The 20,725-nt window shown below is 36.8% G+C and overlaps 1 protein-coding gene across 1 annotated transcript in view; it reads left to right on the forward strand.

The window, feature by feature from the left end:
- Positions 1-20,223, forward strand: part of rpgrip1 (RPGR interacting protein 1) — a 38,333-nt gene extending 18,110 nt beyond the window's left edge. The window contains exons 12-27 of the mRNA XM_056450118.1: positions 57-268; positions 840-946; positions 1,035-1,085; positions 1,183-1,362; positions 1,430-1,547; positions 4,544-5,044; positions 5,282-5,430; positions 7,231-7,579; positions 9,319-9,494; positions 11,221-11,592; positions 11,682-11,718; positions 11,804-11,901; positions 15,080-15,269; positions 19,431-19,515; positions 19,620-19,747; positions 19,835-20,223. Of these exons, the coding sequence (XP_056306093.1) occupies positions 57-268; positions 840-946; positions 1,035-1,085; positions 1,183-1,362; positions 1,430-1,547; positions 4,544-5,044; positions 5,282-5,430; positions 7,231-7,579; positions 9,319-9,494; positions 11,221-11,592; positions 11,682-11,718; positions 11,804-11,901; positions 15,080-15,269; positions 19,431-19,515; positions 19,620-19,747; positions 19,835-20,058 (2,977 nt within the window). The 3' untranslated portion in view covers positions 20,059-20,223. The remainder of the gene's footprint in view (positions 1-56; positions 269-839; positions 947-1,034; positions 1,086-1,182; positions 1,363-1,429; positions 1,548-4,543; positions 5,045-5,281; positions 5,431-7,230; positions 7,580-9,318; positions 9,495-11,220; positions 11,593-11,681; positions 11,719-11,803; positions 11,902-15,079; positions 15,270-19,430; positions 19,516-19,619; positions 19,748-19,834) is intronic.
- The last annotated feature ends 502 nt before the right edge of the window (positions 20,224-20,725 follow it).

Consider the following 20,725-nt stretch of genomic DNA (forward strand, 5'->3'; position numbering starts at 1 on the left):
GAAAAAATCCACAGAAAAAGCCCTAGATGATTTTATTTCAACGGTTTCCACCACAGCACAATGTCCATCCAGAACCATCAAGGAGAAAATCATGAAGAAAAAGAGGAAAGAAAGGAAGAGTTAAGAGAAGAAGGATGGAGAGGGGAGGTACAGAGGCTTAAAGAACGACTAGAGGAATCAAGGAGTGATAGGAGAATTCTGGAGCAGGAGAAAGAAGAGATGAGGCATGAGATTGATCAAGTTCAGAAGGAGAAGGAGCGAGATAGAGGTACTGTAGTCCAAACTGTAGTGAAGTCTTCCAATGCCAGAACATTGAATAGCAACATCAGTTCTGGACCACAACTTGTAAAAATCTGATATATGGAAATATATGCAAATTACATATATCAAATAAGTTCATGTATGGATTTCATATACAGTGACAGTTCAAAATGACTGTTATTGCTACATATGAAGCCGTCATGGGCAGAGCTTAATTTGTAAATGAATAATTCCTTTACCGTGACCAATGTCGACCAAACAGTTTTATTTTTCCCAGAACATGACTCGTCTGGAAATCTAACAACATCCGTTTTAGCTCAATGCCTTCCTCAGTGTGTGAAAAGTTCTTAAGTTCGATTGATTGGCAACCAATGAACATATGTACACATTGAACTGTATTTATAAGTTCAAATATATATATCTACTATAATTGTGTGTATGTTTATACAGCATATGACCGTATATCAGACTTCCGTATCAGTTCTGTCACAATACAAAACACACCCGATGTTGATTTTCTTCACTGTTGATGCACACACATCTCCTCAATAAACTCAATGTGTGTTTTCTGTTTTCAGATATGGTTACGTTCCTCAGAGAAAAACATGACTGCTTGGAGCGAGAAGTGCTACAACACAGACAGAAAGTCATATTGTTGCAAGAGAAATTAGACTCAGTTACAAAAGTAAACTAAAATCTCAAAGAATAAGAGTAGTCAAATATTCAATTCAATATAAAAAGTTTTCTTAACCTTGTTTTTCATTCTCTATCAGGAGTTTGATATGAGTGTGGAGGATCTGAGTGAGACGTTGCTGCAGATCAAGGTAGTTTTAAAAATCTGGGGATATTTACTGTATATATTTCCAAACAAACGGCTGTGTAGCAGTTCTTTTTTGTAAATTCAAATTTTCTGTTTCTTAGTCTTTCAGAATGCAGCAGGAGACTCTAGGGGTGATGCGCTTTTTGAAAACAGATGTAAAGCTTGAAGACACATCAAGGGATTTGACCGCAGTACAGGCCTCATATGCAGAAACTGTTTTAGAACTCCAGAAAACTAGAGACTTATTATTACTACAGCATCGCCTAAATGCTGACCTCCAGGTATGTGTGCTTGCAGCGAGAATATATGGTGTGTTGTGCTCCAACCACTATAGTGTTTCTTTTATAGAATGAAATGAAGACAGTTCTTGAGAAATCTGAAAGAGAGAGAGAGGAGAACAGGAGGAGGGCGGAAGAAAAAGACAAGCTGTTGAAAAGCAGAGGCCTTCAGATCAGCAACTTACAAGGTTAGAAAAACTGCTGTTGCAGCATGTACAAAGTACAGGAGACTGGGGCACGTTGACATAAATTCATTTTAAAGTCTGATTTTTATAGCCGTTACTTTGTGTGTTGGTTTCAAAATCATTTTATATCAGTATTTTATGTTTAAAATTAATAATTAATAATATATTATTAAAATAGTAAATTAAATACATATTTTATAGAAATTCTATTAAAATGAATTTTAATAATAGCTTTTAATGATTCACTCTGGATTATACTTTTCAAACAAACATTTTTTTTGTATTTTTGTAATTTTACTGATTGATAAATGACTATGAAAACAACACACTGGGATGCAGGGTCAGTATCCGTGCTTTACTACAACCCCAAATCAGAAAAAGTTGTGACACTGGAAAACTCAAATAAAAAATAAAGAAGCGATTTCTTAATTTAATTTGACTTATTTATAGTTAAAGTGAATAACAATTCGTTTATTATTATTACAATTAGAACACTGAATATTGTTAATTGCTCATTTTTTGTTAAGAAGCATGGTCAAAAAAGTACACTTCCCTTAATTGCACTGAAGTGATATTTTTATTAATATTATATAATATTGTGTCATTTAAGTGCAGCTTTTTATTGTTATACAACCCCAAATCAGGAAAAGTTGGGACAGTTTGGAAAACGCAAATAAAAAAGACGCGATTTCTCAATTTACTTCGACTTCATTTCATTACAGGCAATGCAACAGCACATTATTTAATGTTACTCATGATTTTTGTTTTTAATAACACGTATTCCAATGTTGGTTCTTGCTACACATTTAAAAAAATGTTGGAACACTAAAGCATTTACCACATTGTAATGTTGCCATTCCTTTTCACAACACTTAAAAGACATTTAGAGACTGAAAACACCAAGTGATGAAGTGTTGACGAAGTGTTCAAGTATGAATCTGTCCCATTCTTCCTGCAAAAAAGTCTTAAGCCTGGTTTATACTTCTGCATCAAGTGATCGGCGTGACCCACGGTGCATGCAATTCGTGTTGTCATGCATTTATACTTTGTGGTTATGTTCTTCTGTGTCGAGTTTCTTCACTGGTGTTTTATTTTTTCTGAACACTACCTTAATGTACAAGTGGCTCACACTCGCTCATTTTGATGTAGGAACTGGCAAACATGCAACAACTTTAATCATAAGGTAAACACAAAACAACAGTTTCCATCTGGAGCTCCTTCATAGGACTCCACACTTGTAAACACTCGCTACATTGAACTCTCACCACTGCCCACATTCATCAGCGCTACCAAGCTGACAAATCACAGAGCTTGCACTATGTGTCGTTGCGATGTGTAGTTACATTTTTTGAGAGGTGTGTGTCAGCGTCATATGCGTGCGCTTTACGCAGAAGTATAAATCAGCCTTTAAGGTGGGCAACAGTACGAGTCTTCATTGTCACATTTTGCTCTTCAAAATGTTCCACACATTCTCCATTGGAGACTGCAGGCAGGCCAGTCAAGTACCTTTATATTCTTCCTCTGTAGCCAGGACTTTGTATGGTGTGCAGAATGTGGTTTTCCATTGTCTTATTAAAGTATGTATAGGTGTCCCTGGAAAAGAAGGCATCGTATTGTTCTCCAAAATCTCTGTGCACTTTTTAGCAATAATGATGCCTTCACAGATGTGCAAGTTACCTTTGTCAAGGACACTGACACAAACCTATACCACAACAGATCCTGGCTTTTGGAATTGTTAATGGTAACAGTCTGGATGATCCTTTTCTTCTTTGGTCCGGAGCACACGATGTCCATTTCTCCCAAAACATTCCTGAAATACTAATTCATAGGACTTCAGTACACGTTTCCACTGTGTGATGAAACCCAGATGCCTCCGAGCCCAGATAAGTCGACAACGCTTCTGGAACAGTGTTAACATAGGGCTTCCTTTTTGCACAATACAGTTTTCACTGGCTTTTGTGGATGTAACTTCTTTTTTGGTACATGACAAAGGTTTGTCAAAGTAATACTGAGCCCATGTGGTGATATCACTTATAGATTAATGACAATTCTTTGATGCAGTGCCACCTGAGGCATGAGATCACGGTTCTTCAGCTTAGGTTTGCGCCCATGTCCTTTATGCACTGAAATTCCTCTAGATTCCTTGAATCTTTTAACTCTCTTATGCACTGTAGAAGGTAAAATATATGAATGTCTTCCTATCTTTCTTTGAGGAAGATTTTAGTAACTTTCTCACATATTTATTGGCAAACTGGCAATCCTCAGGCCATCTTTGCTGCTAAAAGACAGTGTCGGATTTAAGCATGGGCATTATGGACGATCGCCCAGGGCGGCATGTTGTTAGGGGCGGCATGGAGACCTCCCCCACCCCGCTGCTCTTCACTTTTGTCCGCGACACCCCCCGACTGTCCCCGCTCTTCACTTGCGTGAGGGCACCATAAACAGTAAGAGCAGTACGGTCATGTATAGGTTTGTATAGAGCTCCAGTTAGCCTTGTGCCACTCCTGCTAAAAGACTAAACCTTGGATGCTGCTTTTGTACCAAATCATAATTACAATCACCTGTTGACATCACCTGTTTCAAATCCTGATTACTAGCCCTAAACTGCTCCCGTCCCACCTTTTTTTGGAATGTGTTGCAGGTCTGTATAATAGGAAAGGATGTATATTTACAAATGAAATACAAGTCAAAGTAAATTCGGAAATCACTACATTCTTTTATTTATTTGCATTTCCATAATGTCCCAACTTTTCTGTTTTAGGGTTGTACTTTTTAGATAGGAGCTACACTAAAACAGCCTGTTCAATAGAGTAAAGCACACACAAATGGTACACATTTTGGATATTGCTCTATTGATTTCTTCATAGAAAATATACAGTGACTGTATCAGTAGAATACTAAGTACTTGAAAAGTGTGATTGCTAGCCTCATTCACCCCTATGGATATTTGTTCGGTTAACAACACAAGATTGTTGACATCGTATTTTTCTTCCATTTAGCTCAGCTCAAAGAGTTAGCATATAGCCCTAGAAACAATAAGCGGACCATACCCCTGCAGTACACCTGGACAGGACTAGAACAAGAGTCAGTCCGACCCACTGTGGAGAGTGCCATAATCACACACCTGCATGGAGGAGAATCTCTTCTGGAGGTCCATCTCACAGGAGCCACATTCACACCACTGGGATTGAGACTCATGGCACAAGACACAGGAGAGCACCAAGGGGTTGTGACTTTTTGCACCTATGGCTTTCTGGACTTTGAAGTCCTCTCAACTTCGTTAATGTCAGGGGGTCAGCCAAATTATGGCTTCACGTCGCATTATGCTCTCTCTGCTTTTGACCTGGAGAAGCTCATGGTTCAGGGTGGGTTCATCGCTGTTGAACTGCATCAGGCGCTCGGAGGGGTACAGTTTATGACACGTGGAAGAGTGAGGATCTCTTTGATGGAAGCACTACAGCGCAGAGGTGAACGAGTGAAAAACAGAACCAACCTCACAGGTAAGCTTATAAATTTTTTTATTTTACAATTAGAAATGCATTTAAATTAAGGGTGCCCATTCTGTTCCCTTATAGTTGAGATCTATAAGGGAACAGAGCAATCTTGAGAAACAGCACTGGGCACTCTTGATTTAAATAATCATTATGTAAATTTTACCTTTGCCATATTTTTCAGTAGCTGTTTATTCCAATTATATTTGCTACAGGATTTAACATGTGTTATCCTTTATTCTGCAGGAGCAGATGGGGAAGTCATAGGAATCCTTGAGTTTTGGGTGTGTTTACATCCTCAGGTGGAACGCATTGAACCTCAGACGGAAAGAGTTGCAAGCAGAACAGCTGTAAGACACACTAGAGGCTCAGACTGGGCTCATGGGGAACCAGAGGTAAATGCCAACAAATACCACATATAATATGTAGGACTTTTTAGGGTAGCTTTGGGGTAGCCTTTAGGGTACCTTTTAGGGTATCTATTTCTATTCTATTTTATTTATTTTATTTCTATTTTTCTATTTTTAAAAAATATATATTTATTACCTGTTTTTTGTCCTGTCTCTGTTATCCTGTTGCACTGTAGAAGCTCTGTCACGAAAACAAATTCCTCGTATGTGTGAACATACCTGGCAATAAAGCTCTGATTCTGATTCTGATTCTTTCAAAGTACAAATATTTAATCCAAAAATTACAATTCTGTAATTTAATTTAATTAAAAAAATTGTAGCTCAGTTTTAACAATAATTCTTAAATATGACCATAATATATCCATATATAATATACTATATAAACAAATGCATAGTTAACACCAAAATGAAAATTTATAAAAAAAACTTTTACTCACCCTCTACTTGTTGCAAACATATATGCGTTTTCTTTTTTTCTGTTGGTGAAAATAAAAGATATTATAGAACGTAACCATGATATTTTTTCTTAAGGCCCCAGTACACATCGAACAATATCAAGGGATGAATTAAAATGATGTAATTTTGAATAAACAACATGTGAAACTAAGTTATTTTCGAAACTGCTCACCAAAGCAAAGTTTTAGGGAGTTTAATTAGGGAGTCCTAAAAACTTAGAGCTACCAATGATGCGTTGTGATGTGTACATAATTGAGGAGAACAACACACAAAACAACAACACTAGCCACATTAATACACTGGAGAGTGGAGTAGCAGAGCTGGAACACATCGAAAGAAATGCTGGGTTCCACACAATAAATTTGTGTTGGGAGAACATGAAGGAATTAAGTTAACATTAATTTTTACAAATTTAAGGGGATTGAACATAAAACAATTGAGTTATCCCTCCAAAAAAAAACAATAATTTTTATTTCAGCTGATTTTAAATAAGCAGTTTGAACAAAGAGCAAATGTCATTTTTTGAGTGCAGATGTATCCGCACCAGTACGAACGCTCGCGAAGAGATTTTAAAGATTTTTACACATCAGACTAGAAGCCAACTTATCACCTTATCACACACGCTGGCTGCACCATTTGGTGTCTGTCTGCGGCAGAAAGAAAACAATGTAAAGATGTGAAGCATTAAACAGTATTTTTTCAACAGCAATTTCAAACTTCTTTTTGAATTAGAAATTGGTTGGTACCATCAATAGTCACAACAATTATTCCAAATGTTGTGTTCAATAGAAGCAGCTGTACCAAATAAGCACAAATGGATATAGAGTACTTCGAAAAATCTCCAGGCTGCTCTTTTCCATACATTGGTGATTTTTAGTGACTAGGGGCATCAAATATTGTACAGAAGCAAACACAAAGAACACCAAAAACTGTCATAAAAGTCATTTAGTAGTGCTTTTCCAGTTGTATTAAAGGAATAATTAATTTAAGCATTCAAGAGTTTTATTTTTAGATCAAATAACTTCATTATGTAGATTAAAAACAACATACTAATTTCTGTCCAATAATATACATTTGCTGTTTGTTGGACTGTTACAGTATGTGTGTGAATGAGAGTGTATGGATGTGCCCCAGTAATGGTTGCGGCTGAAAGGGGAATCAACTGTGTAAAACATATGCTGGATAAGTTGACGGTTCATTCCGCTGTGGCGACCCCAAATTAATAAAGGGACTAAGCCGAAAAGAAAATGAATGGACTGTTACAAAACTACTCAGCAAAATTTGTTTATAAGCTGAAACTGTTAAAAGTATGTGTTCTTTGTGTTTCAGGAGATGTATGATTTCGGTGTAGGCATACCCAATGAACTTGAGGTGGTTTTGGAGCGCTGTGTAGGTCTCAGTACCCGCTGGCCAGGCCTTCTACCTGATGCCTACCTGACGTATCGCCTTTATGACCTACCACCTCATTCTACACCCATAATCCAATGCTGTGTGGATCCTGTCTTTGAAGACTCTGCAAGCTATCCATTAGCTGTAACCACAGATGTACTAGAATACCTGAATGTGGGAAGTCTGTGGGTCTATGTGTTTGATGACAGCGACAGTCAGACTTCTCACACTTATTTGGCAAAGACTCCCATACCACTACGATCCCTTGCAGCAGGAAGACCAATCAGAGGTACTGCAGTTAAACAAAACTTAATCAGACTAAATTAATCAAAAATCACAGTTTACAACATTGTAGCTGTCTTAATGGATTATTGGTGTCCATGTAAATGTATCAGATGCAGAAAAGCTAGTTCATGCTTTTATGATTTCTAGGCTGGATTACTGTAATGCACATTGCTAGGCAATTGAGTGTTCTGTGTGGATGCTAATGGAAAATCCCACTAATAATGAAGTTAAATCACCATATTTTCAAATATGGCAGTTTAAAATGACTATTTTTAATATATAAAAGTAAGGTAATCCTCTAATAGTAGTCTGAACTTTCAGAAATAATTTATCATGCTTATTTGGCCCTCAAGAACATTTAATTTAAACATTTCTGCTGCTTAATAATTTGTATTTATTTATTTATTTTAGTAGGGATGCCTTAAATTGAGAACAATGCTAATTATGTCCCAGAACATTACTATGTAAATTACATGTGGTTATTTATATTTACCAGAGAATCTTGAAAAAAAAATGCTTTCAACTAGGACTAAGCGATAAATCGAAAAAGTGGTCAAAATCAACATTCAGAACCTATAATCAATCTAATTTTTCCAGGATGACTTTTTCAATTACTTTCCCTACGTGTCACATGACCCTGCTCTGTTAAAGTCTGCTGCTGATTTCTACCTCTGCAGCCACTTTTCAGCCACATCTGATATCTGGTCAAGTAGGATGATGGACTCATTCTTGAGTCTTACTTTGCACTACATTGACGATGATTGGAAGCCAGAGATGCCTTTAGATGGCAAATAAAACTTGTCAGTGAACTATGAGGGCACAAAAAATTTAATAAATAAAAAAAATAATCGTTCATTAATCGTAATCGAGTTAAAATGTTCAATTAATCAAGATTTAGATTTAGGCCAAATCGCTCAGCCATACTTTCAACACTGAGAATCAACAGATTTAACTGATTTCCAAAGCATCATATGATACTGAAGACTGAAGTAATGATGCTGAAAATACAGCTTTGACATCACAGGAATAAATTTCTGTACATCCACTGATCTATAGCGGGCAGTTATCTCTCTGCAATTCTCACATGGTAGCCCACTGAAGCTAAGCAGGGCTGCAAATGGTCATTATCTGGATGGGCGACCACATGGGAAAGCTAGGTTGCTGCTGGAAGTTGAGCAGAGGGTGCTCAACCTGCTGTCTGTGTGAGTCCTAAGTCCTATTGATGGGGACTATACTGCTCAGTATTTCAGCTTTCAGATGAGATGCTAAACCAAGGTCCTGACTCTCTGTGGTCATTAAAAATCCCAGGATGTCCTTGGAAAAAGAGTAGGGGTTTAACCCCGGCATCCTGGCCAAATTTGCCCACTGGCCTCTGTCCATCATGACCTCCTAACCGCCCCATATTATAACTGGCTTCATCACTCATCACCAATCAGCTGGTGTGTGGTGTGTGGTCTGGCACAATATGGCTACCGTCACGTCATCCAGGTGGATGCTGCACACTGGTGGTGGAGATAAGGAGATTTCCCTCAAAAATGTGCAAAGTGCTTTGAGTGTCCAGAAATTAAATTATATTAAAACAGAAAACCATTAGAAATTTGTCAATATTTCTGCTTTTCCTTTTTGGTCTATCACATAAATCCAGCTATGAGTATAAGAGAAAAAAAATCATAGTATTTCGTAATTTTGACACAGTAGTGAAACAAATAAACATGACTTATAAGTGATATTCTCTGCTGCCAGGTGATTATGTGCTAAGAGACCCTGCTGGAAGTCCAAGAGGAATGGTGAGGGTCTCTCTCAGGTGGAAGTACCCCTTCCAGTCACCTGAAGTGCCCTCAAGACAAAGAGAAGGAGCAGAGAAGGAAAGGATAATGCCGAGTGCTGAAGTGTCACAGAGACCTATTGCAAAGCCCAGGGTGAGTGTCTGTGGATGACAACATCTGGCCACATAAACTTATCAACTATAATTTATCTACTATTCATAGACATTTCATGTTACATTAAGTGAATAAGTGCATAATAGGTCAACTGAATGTATAGCATATTTTTTGAAACAGTACTGATGTGAACTAATACGGTATGTATAAGTATAATGGAATGAGATGAAGATGTTTCAGTTGTTCATTAGTTCAAAGTAGTTCAGTACTCTCTGCTTCTTTATTGTATTTTAGTTTAGTTTAGATCTTTATGCATATTCACTCTACACAAAAGAACAGCTGAGGGTTCTAAACATTTCCGGCTGTGTTCCAGGAAATAAGTAAAGGTTCAAGCAAACGTTGACGTTTTCATTTTGATGACTTTTATATACACTACAAACTATATGTCATTCTAAACAATGTCATCATACATACAATACGTCTTACTGCAATTTACATAGTAGTTAAACCAATTTAGACCGTACTTGTTTATAATAGTAGTGTACTAATACAATGCAAGTATAAGATAATGATATGAAATGTTTGGGGAAACAAGGGGGCAACAATCTTACCCTTTAGCTGATATGATAAGATATGACCAGCTAATGTACAGTGTGCCCTTCATCAGAATAGTTTCAGTAATTTTTACTTTTATTGGATCTAATATGTTCTTTTCATTGCCTTTAAAGAATGAAATAACTTAACAAACACGAAAGGCTGAGAAAAAAAAGCTCATTTTAGAAGATCATTTCAGATGGCACTGGTTTTTCATCTGAAATCTTACTTTATCAAAGTGCATTTTTTCTATAGTGTATTTTTTATGCCTAGGTGTAAAGTATGTAAAACTACCTTCAAGCTATCAAATATAGGTAAGGGAGCACCTCAGAGCCTCACATGCAAACACTAAGGGTGTACTCACACTAGGCACGGTTGTCTTGAACCGTGCCCAGGCTATCCCCCTCGGCCCACACTCACATTGCATTTTTTACCTTCTGAGCCTGAGCACGCTTACGTCATTGATCATGTGACTGTTCAGTTAACAGAGGAGAAGCATTCTCGCTCCGTACAATGGAGATTTTAAGGCATTTGATATCCAGTGACTTACACTCAAATCTTTTGCTGAACAGATCCACCACATTTGACCCTCATATATTTTCATGAAAGTCATCATGCTGCACGTATTAAGAGGTTTGTTAAAGGTTGCAGCGGGGGGGTTGTATCTTAAATAAAGATAAAGGGACGTCGCGTCTTCAGGCGTGCTTAGCACTCATACTACAAGCGCATTGCGCCAAAGCCCAACCCAACCACACTCTGGCACTCCTCTTCCAAATCAGAAAGGGCCGGCCAACTGAACTGCACCAGGCCCCTATTCAAAGCACTCACACTTGTCAAACGAACCAGGAAATGTGAGTCAAATGTGCCAGGACATGGTTTGGATAGCCTTGTGTGAGTACACCCTAAGTAACAGTAAATTGTCCATTGTTGTTCTCAAAATGACTAAAACAATTTTAATTTAATACAGGGCACAACAGTGGTCTGTTTTTCCATTTATTATAGTTCATACAAATTTAACTTAGTGAAAGTCAGGGAAAACACAGGGATTTTGTTATTTTGGCTTAGAATGGGAACGCTGTTCTAAAGTCTTTGCCAGAGTTACATAGTTATGGAAACCGCGTTTTACAATGTTCCTGAAATATCTAAATGTAACATTTTCATTTAATTTCAGTCACAGCTTCGGCCTCCACCTGCTCATGGAGTCACTGACACTCACCAATCCACACCCATTAGAAAATCTGAACGGCATTTGATCACATCCCATCAGTCTCCATCTATTCAGGTGTCTGAAGCCAGGTCAGATCATCAGAAACCCTCATCTAGTTCAGCTCAGCCATCGAGGTCAGTTAGAAAGAAGCAACACCGCCCTGCAACATTGTCCATCCAGAAACCCACAACTCCACCTTACCGGAGTTCTGCCATGTCTGTTCAATCACTTCAATCACAACAATCTGATGCTAATGCTGTTATTGACTTCAAAGTATCAGTGTCAGAGCCAAGCACTCTACGCAGCCAAAGAAGCTACAGAAGCAACTCCGAACAGGTAAGATAATAGAACAGGAAGATGTAATGTCAGCTAAAGCAGTTCAAAAGTATCATCGTTATTTTCTTATTAAATCAATGCAGGAACAGGAAGTTGAAGAACAGGATGATGAAACAGAAGACAAAAGTGAGTTATGTTTAAGTCTCCTAATTATTACACAAGTTAAACAAAATGAGTTCAAGCTTATTTTTACCTTTTACATCCAAAATAGCTCAAAGTGACGTAGACGTCCTTCATTCTGAAGAATCGAGAGAATCAAATGGAAGTGATGTCATCATAATTCCTCACCCTCCAAAGCCACAAAAAAAGGTGAAGGTCACACAAGTACATTACATTAAACACATCAATAAAAAACATGACTCTAAATGTTACCCAAATTTTAGTTTTAGCACAATATGAGTGATCTTAAACTGGCAAGATATGTTAATTTCAATGCAAATCTTAATAGCAGTACAAGTAATATTGGACCAAAACCATTACCAAAACAGCCATTGTTAACTAGACTGTAAAATCCAAAAAGTTAATGTAACTCAAACTATTTGAGGAAACCGATTGCAACAAACCATTTAAGTTCAAAAACTAATCCTAATGAGTACTGTGAACTTAATCCATTTAAGTAAATGTGACAATTTGAGCAGTAAAACCCAATAAATGAAGAGAACTCAAACCAAATGAGAACTGTAAAACACAATAGGTTAAGGCAACTCAAATCGTTTGAGGAAACTGATTGCTACAAACCATTTAAGTTTAAAAACTAATTTATTTGAGTACCATGAACTTACTCCATTGAAGTCGAAGTGATGAGGTATTTAATTAACTCATTACCTTCAACACTGAGTTCAAAACTCTTTTCAAATTAGTGTTTTGTGGACTTGGAGAGTAAAATGTAAAAATGTTGCTGAAATAAGGTCCAAAAATACTCACTGAATGGGCCTGAATAAGACTTTGAGTAACTAGTCTTGTAGGCTAGAATATTTACTTCACAATTTTTGTGAAAATATTCTGTCCTCTCATTTTTCATGTTCAATTCATTTTTTTAAATTCAGTTTTTGGGTCAGCACTGTTGTATGCGTGGGAGTGACAATGGCCATGAATAATCAATAATATCCAGCTGCAGACCCACACACCAACACACGTCTCAGGCACACACAATCCAGCACACAAGATCTAGGCAAGCCATATATGGTTTCGAGGGATGTTAATGTTATTAAAGTCTTCTTGGACATTGTGATCAATATATATTATATATATATATATATAAATATATATATATATATATATATATATATATATATATATATATATATATATATATATATATATATATATATATATAATATATGTGTGTGTGTGTGTGTGTGTATATATATATATATATATATATATATATATATATATATATATATATATATATATATATATATATATATATATATATATATATATATATATATATAATGTTAATAAAAATTGTACACAATAAATATTCATCTGACAGAGTCAATTGCTGGCCTTGCTGAAACATTTTTCAGAGATATATAAACGGTAATTGGGCAGGTTCAATTTATATAATGGATTCATTATAATGAAGGAAATAATAGCAAGTTAATATGTATAATCGATAATACATCTTTTATATGTAATAAAAATCTTTTTTACATTTAATAAATGTATAACACTATATTAATATTTTGCCCCAGCGACTGAATAGTATTTATTTGCTTAATTTTCTAATAACTTTTTTATCAATGATTTCCCACATTTAAATACTATAGTAATTTATATTAACTAATGTATTGTTTTTAAACCATAAAGTACTGGTAATTTGCGGTGATTATAGTTGCAACAAATATAAAAATACAAACAAATTAATCGTTTATAATTAATAAAAAAAAATAAGTAAAAGTTTAGTAAAAGATAAAGTAGTTTGTCAGTTTATAACTATATTAATTTAAAATTATTAGCTATAGTCATTCATTTTAATGTGACACATTATTGTTTGTTTATTTTACTACAAAACGATTTTAATTAAGTATGACAACATTAAGATCCTAAATTAGTTCATTACACTTAATTGTACAATTAGACGGTCTTTCATGTTTTCTTTGTGTATGTGGACACATGAATAAAGTAATAAGTGTTTAACCAATTAATTTTATTTACATAATTTTTGTTCCAAAACTGCACAGATGTCAAAATGATTGTTACGACATGATAATGAAATAATGACTGATATGGGAAATCATAAACTGTTTAGTCTAATGAATGGCAATCGTAGCACAGGCGGTCTCAATCACCCTATTTCTGAAATCCAGATGGAATTCTGTCATTAACCATATATGGTTTGCCTAGATCGTGTGTGCTAGATTGTGTGTGCCTGAAACATGTGTGGGTCTGCGGGTCTGCAGTTGGATATATCTCTGAATAATTCACACCTGGAGAGACAAAAGACACTCCCCCACTGGCTAATGTTCACCCATCAAGGGACATTCTTAGTGTCTTTTGCAATGATAAGAAAAAAGATGCTGGTTACGCCAGCTTGACCTGGTGACCTCAGAGGGTTGAAGCAATATACCCTATATTTCTTAACATCCTTATTTGAATGACTTCTAATTACAACTAAAACTTAATACAACAGACTTTTTATACAACCATCATCACTGATGCTTTCTTTTTGCACATTTTTTACTTAGAACTTGATAACTTTTTTAATTTTATTTTGCTTTGAACAAAACTGAACCAATATTTAAAGAGCGTATATTAACCACAACCAATACTTACATTTGCTAATTGCCTTGAATATCAGAGAATCAGATGTGGTGAGTTACTCTGCACCGTTATATTATATGTGCTTGCCAATCTAAATAAGAAAGTTCACACATATGATTTTTTTGTTGTTGTTGTTGTTGCAATCTCATCTGTAAAACTTGCACATTGGTAAAATACTAAAGCATTGCAGACATAATTATATGGCTTTCTCTAAAGGTGCTTTGAAATTGTTTATTGTAGAACACTCTTCAAATATATAATAATATATATTTTATATTTAAGTGCACAAATGCAAAATGTGAATGGTTGACCAACGCATTGCAAGCACCCTGCTATGTTTTAACAAATCTCACTACCTAGGAGATTGTATAAATTTAAATGTAACTATCTATACTATTCAGACAGATTTTAGCATTGATTTGCCATATGTTTTATAACATTTTCCATTATAAATTCACTGTAGTGCCACTTGTGTCAACTCAAATACTTGTATATTTATTTTCCTAAATGGTAAAACTCAGTACATTGTTAAAAATGCATGGTTACAATCAATTCATGCATGTCGTCCCAACAAATCAATACTTAACATGTTTAAGTGGTTTGAACATAAAACTATTTAGTTTTACCCCATAAAAATCTCAAGAATTTTGTTGATTCAACTCATTTTAATTAAGTAGTTTGAACAAGCAGCAAAATAATTTGTCTTTGTTTTTCACAGGGAGACAGACTCCGAGTGGAAATCCTTTCACTGTCTTTTAACCCTTCATCCAGTATTGCACTCGACCAATCAGTGCATCAGGTCTACGTAGAGTACCGCCTTCTAGGTGTTCCCATGGAGACAACAGAAACCCCCATGTCGCTTCGTAAACCAACAGACGGGGAGGAAATACACTATAATTTTACACGAGGTAATTTTCCTTTATGTGTCATGATGAGATAATCTTCAATGGTGGTCTTCAGCTACAAAATGTAAAGGGAGAGTTCACCAAAAAAGGTATATTCTGTCATTTACTTACCCTTTACTTGTTCCAAACCAGTTTAAGCTTTATTGTTCTGTTGAACACAAAAGAAGATATATTGGAGAATGCTGGAAGCCTTTAACATCTATAGAAGGAAAAAAAGTCAGTGGTTTCTAGTTTCCAATATTCTTCAGTCTTTTGTGTTAAAAAAACCTCAAACTCAAGCCTGACTCACTCTTGTCACGAGTCAAGAGTTGTCCAAAACCTACGTTCAACATGCAGCAGTGTATTTAAAAAAAACAGAAATGATTTTCATGGTTTTTAAAATAACCTCTCGATGGAAATGTGTTGTATAACTTGATTAGGAGATGTGGGTTAGGGGCTTTTGATTAGCATGAATAAAAACGCCACTTGCCAAGGAAAATGCTGTTCACCATACCTTCTGAAAAAGAAGCATACCGTACTTCAGCAAAATAATGCACTTTATAAGAATGTTGGGCAGCACGGTGGCTCGGTGGTTAGCACTGTCACCTCACAGCAAGAAGATCGCTGAATCTCGAATCTCGGCTGGACCAGGTGACATTTCCCCACAACCTAACCGCCCCCCCCCCCCCCCTCCCCCCTCCCCCTCACAGTGGCATCACTAGCTTCATTGAGTGCATTGTGTCTGACAGCAGCTGGGCATCCGCTGTGTAAAACATAAGCTGGAATAGTTAGTGGTTTATTCCACTGTGGCCACCTCTGAAATAGAGACTAAGCCGGAGGAAAATGAATGAATGAATAAGAATAATGTTGTTGTGGGGTGCAATTTAAATATATAGAAATTTTCCACATTTAATTATTTGGTAATTACAATTACACAAAATTATATTATAATTTAACTTCATATTTTTAACTTTACAGTGACTTTTAACTTGCACATGAAGTTCTTATGTACACCTTTGTTTGTATATTTATTGATATTAAATTGTCACCCAAAACTGAAAATTCTGTTATCAATTGCTCACTCTCCTATCATTTCTAACCCCCAAGACCTTTCATATTTAGAACACAAAGTGAAGTTTCATAAACTAATTTCGAGAGGAGCACGTGATATGATTGAGCATGTCTGGCCACTCATCTGTAACCAGTAATAATCCAATCAGAGTGATCCTAGTTTACTTTAAATGGATCATTTTCTCCCTACTGTTCTATCTTCGTTTGGAAGAATCCCCCCTTCCACCCCATCTCCTCCTTTTCCTCCCTTTTCTAAAGGGGGAGCTCTCGAGACCTACCTGATCTCGGATCTCCTGATATGCTTATCGACCGGGCGGGAGCCCTGGGCTCCAATATCTCCGAGCTCAGGGTTCTCTCCCGGGACAGCATGCAAAACCTGCTTTATATGCCAAGCATATCTAAGTGGGAACTCTTGAAATAAGACTTTTTAGACAAAATCCGAGAGGTCTTTTATCCTCCATAAACAGCAAAGGTCCTGAGAGGTTTCAGTTCTATTCAGTTCATCTTTATTTCTATAGTGCTTTTACAATGTAGATTACAAAATTTCACAAGTTGATTAAAGTGAAGGAAAAAAAACCTTGAGAGAAATCCAAGCCTGATCTCATGAGAAAACGTAAGTATTTTACGTTTTGTCAGTTTAGTGGCTCATATGTACGAATTCGGACGAGTTCAGTCGTACAAAATTGTACAATTTTAAAAAAGAGGCGTGGCACCTATCCCCACCCCTAAACCCAACCGTCATTGGGTGATGAGCAAATCTTATGAAAATGTACGAATTAGATTGTACGAATTCATACGAATTAGCCACTAAATCAAAAAGTTCCGAATTGCCGTGAGATTGTGTTGGAAATCAGGCTCAGTTGGGCATGACCATTTCTCCTCTAACCTACTTCTTGTGCGGAGCTGCAGTTTAAAGAAAAGGAAGCAAAAACATTGTCAAACATTGCAACTGTAATAATAGGAAACTCCGAGAACACTTTTGTGCACCGACAAAATGACTTTATGTTCTTTCTGCATCAGGTTAGTATGTGTGTTTACAATAGCATATGCAAGCATTGGATTGCTAATAGTTAATGCACAGCCTAATCTGACAGAAGGGATATTGGTCAATAAAATCATGTTACAGTTTGAAATACTGGTCTCGGGACTAGGGTTACCACTTTTAATACAAAAAATAAGGGACGCATACTGCAGCGGGGGCCCCATCCCCAATCACAGGCCCAATAACATGCCAGTGGTGGTAAATCGCAAATTAAAATATGTTTTCAGGAAAGTATGAAAACTTGGACAGTTAAAATAAACTGTGTTTTATTGAAATCTGTGTAAACAGATGCAGTCAGTCTTTCTCTTCTGCAACTCTGCAGCACTGATATAGCTGATGTTATGTTTAATAGTGTGGCACACCTGCTGTCACCTAGAGGAGAGGAGAACATACTAATGAACCTAATTTTAAAGGGTGTAATTGATAACAGATTTTGGCTAAAATATTTGTCATTATTTGCAGTAACACCTATCCAAACATGGAAACAGCACATACATAAACTAGCTACAAACAAGTTTTCAAATAGCCTATTTCTTATTTAAAAATATGGAAAGTTGCAAATTACTAGTTTATTTTCTTAACACGGGCATTATGTTGTTTATTAATGTATTAAATGTAATGTTTCATGTATTAAATTAATGCTTATGTGCCTGTGTTAACCTTAACAAACAAATCATAATATTGCATTGGGATATGAGACACTAACATTGTATTTACAGAATTTTTACAAATTACTATTTGTGAACCAGTGTGTGAAAACCAAGCCAAATCTAATTCTGAGATAACGTTTAATTGTAGCCATTCATTTCACTGTGATTCCAGTTGGTTTACTCGGTTAATATTAAATACATATATTATTATTATTTTCACAGACTGTTCTTTATTTCATGTAGAAAACAGTAAATTACAAACAAAAAAAACTCCAGCTAGATATTTACAGACTGGGTCACATTTTTAGCATTATTTATCGATTAACCTAAATATTGTTGATAATGATTACACTGTCATTACCATATCTGCTTCGGGAGAGACTTGGGGTACGAAGAACTGTCTGACTGTGCTTTGATTTTTGTGAGCTCTGTCATTGCGGGAATGCTGCTCTCGGAGGCATGTTGTTGCACGTCTACCAGACCCGCAAGGACCACAGAACGCTCTCCGACAAATCAAGCAGCTGGCTTTATAACAGTTTCTAACACTCTGCAGCCAGGTATTTGTTTCCTCCTAGTCTCTGCTGTACTTTTGCAGTCGCTTGCGTTTAAACTCTGAAACTTTAAGACGTGGGGGATACCTGGAAAAGCATCTGCCATCAGGGCCAGAGCAAGCTGACCTGCCGCTCTAGGCAAAGGACGATCACGCCGCCCTCAACCGGAAAGGGGTGGGGGGGGGGATTGGGGAGTCGCGGGTGGTGAGGGAGATGTCGCGGATGCCACCCTCTCTATTCTGCCGCCCTAGGCGCGGATATAACTGCTGAGGACGCGGGGGGTGAGGGAGGTGTCACGGACGCCTAGGTCGCCTCTATGGACGCGCCGGCCCTGTCTGCCATTACTCGCTGTCAAGACCATTTTATACAGTCACTGGGCAAGATTTGACAGACTCCGCTTAAAAGACCCGCCCTCCTCACTGGACAAAGACCAATCAAACTAACGATGACATCAAGTATTACCCAATCAAAAGTAGGAAATGAGGCATCTTCATAAAATGCGTGTAGGATGATTTGCATGAAAAGCAACTTTAAAAAAAATGATAAATATGGAGCAAAACCCGTCCCGTATTGATTGAAAATGGGACGTGCAATTTCATTCTCAAATACAGGACGATTCCGTATTTTAAGGAACGGGTGGTAACCCTACTCGGGACTGTTACGGCCTATGGAGGATGAGGGAGCTCTCTAAATTCATCTAAAATATATTAATTTGTGTTCTGAAGATGAATGAATGTCTCAGGGGATTGGAATATTATTAGGAGAAGTAATTAACAAACAGAATTTACTTTTTTGGTGAACCAACCCTTCAATTTGGTATGAAAATTGATGAAGAGACACATCATTAACAACTGATATCCCCTTATCACAGTTATCCATGTGGATTCAGTGGAAGCAGCTCCACTGAGACATTACCTCTACACCATGCTGGAAGGCACTGACCCCAACCAGGGCAGGTAAACACAGAGATATTAATGTAATGAAAATAATTCCATGTTAAAATTAAAATAAATATTTGTATACAAAAAGATATTCAGATTTCTAAGCTTCTTTTATCCAGGCTAAAGTTCACAGTGGTCAGTGAGCCCATGAAGGAGCAAGAGGAATGTGAAGATGTCGGCTATGCGTACTTGGATTTACGAGAACTTCTGCTGACTGGAAATGACGTTATCGAAAAGCAAATCAATGGTAGGAGAACGCAGTCATTTTAAAACGAGATGAAAATATATTTGGCATATGCACCCATCATTTAGTGTTTGTTTTTCTCCATGTCAGTTGTCAGTCCGGATGAAGAACAGGAGGTGGTGGGAAAGCTGAAAGTCTCTGTAGAAGCCGCTCAGGCTCTGACTGGAATCTATCAGGAATATCATCAGACTGTGAAGAGGAACAGTAGAGAATCCCCAAGCAGCAAAGAGGACGAGGAAGAAGAAGTGACAAAGAAAAAGGAGGAGTTGCATGTGCTCGATTTTGAAGTTGATGAAGATAGTGATTTTTATTGAAACTCTTCTGTCAAACCAGACCAGTCTTATAAGGAACATCAATAGATTTTTTTATAGGAGAAAATGCTTTTGTGACATTGTAACCACATTCAATACTAATCAAAATATTTGATGTCGTTGTACTGAAATGCAAAAAAAAGTGGAAAATGCAAAAGAAGGGACAGAATAGGTTATTTTATTTATTTATTTATTTATTTATTCGGTTTGGCTGGAATAGAAGCAGTTTTAACCATTAAAAAATATTTTAAGGTCAATATTATTATCCACCTTAAGATTTTTTTTGATTGGCTACAGAACAAACCACATAACTAAGTTGTGGGACTAGTCGGAGTGGTTAATGCAACCAGCCACTGATGTTTTCCATTCCACTCTACTAAAAGCATCTTGAATAAACAACTCAGCTAAGCCAACATGTTTGTGTGATGGTTTGGGCAGCAATATCATGGGATTTCCTAGGTCCAATACTTGTGCTAGACAGACGCGTCACTGCTAAGGACTACCAAACTATTCTGGAGGACCATGTCCACCCAGTGGTTCAAACATTGTATCCTGAAAGCGGTACCGTGTATCCGGATGACAATGCACCAATACACACAGCAAGACTGGTGACAGAGTGGTTTGATGAACATGAAAATTAACTTGAACATCTCCCATGGCCTGCACAATC

This window comes from Danio aesculapii, chromosome 24 (genome assembly GCF_903798145.1).
Source record: "Danio aesculapii chromosome 24, fDanAes4.1, whole genome shotgun sequence".
NCBI classification, from domain to species: Eukaryota; Metazoa; Chordata; class Actinopteri; order Cypriniformes; family Danionidae; genus Danio; species Danio aesculapii.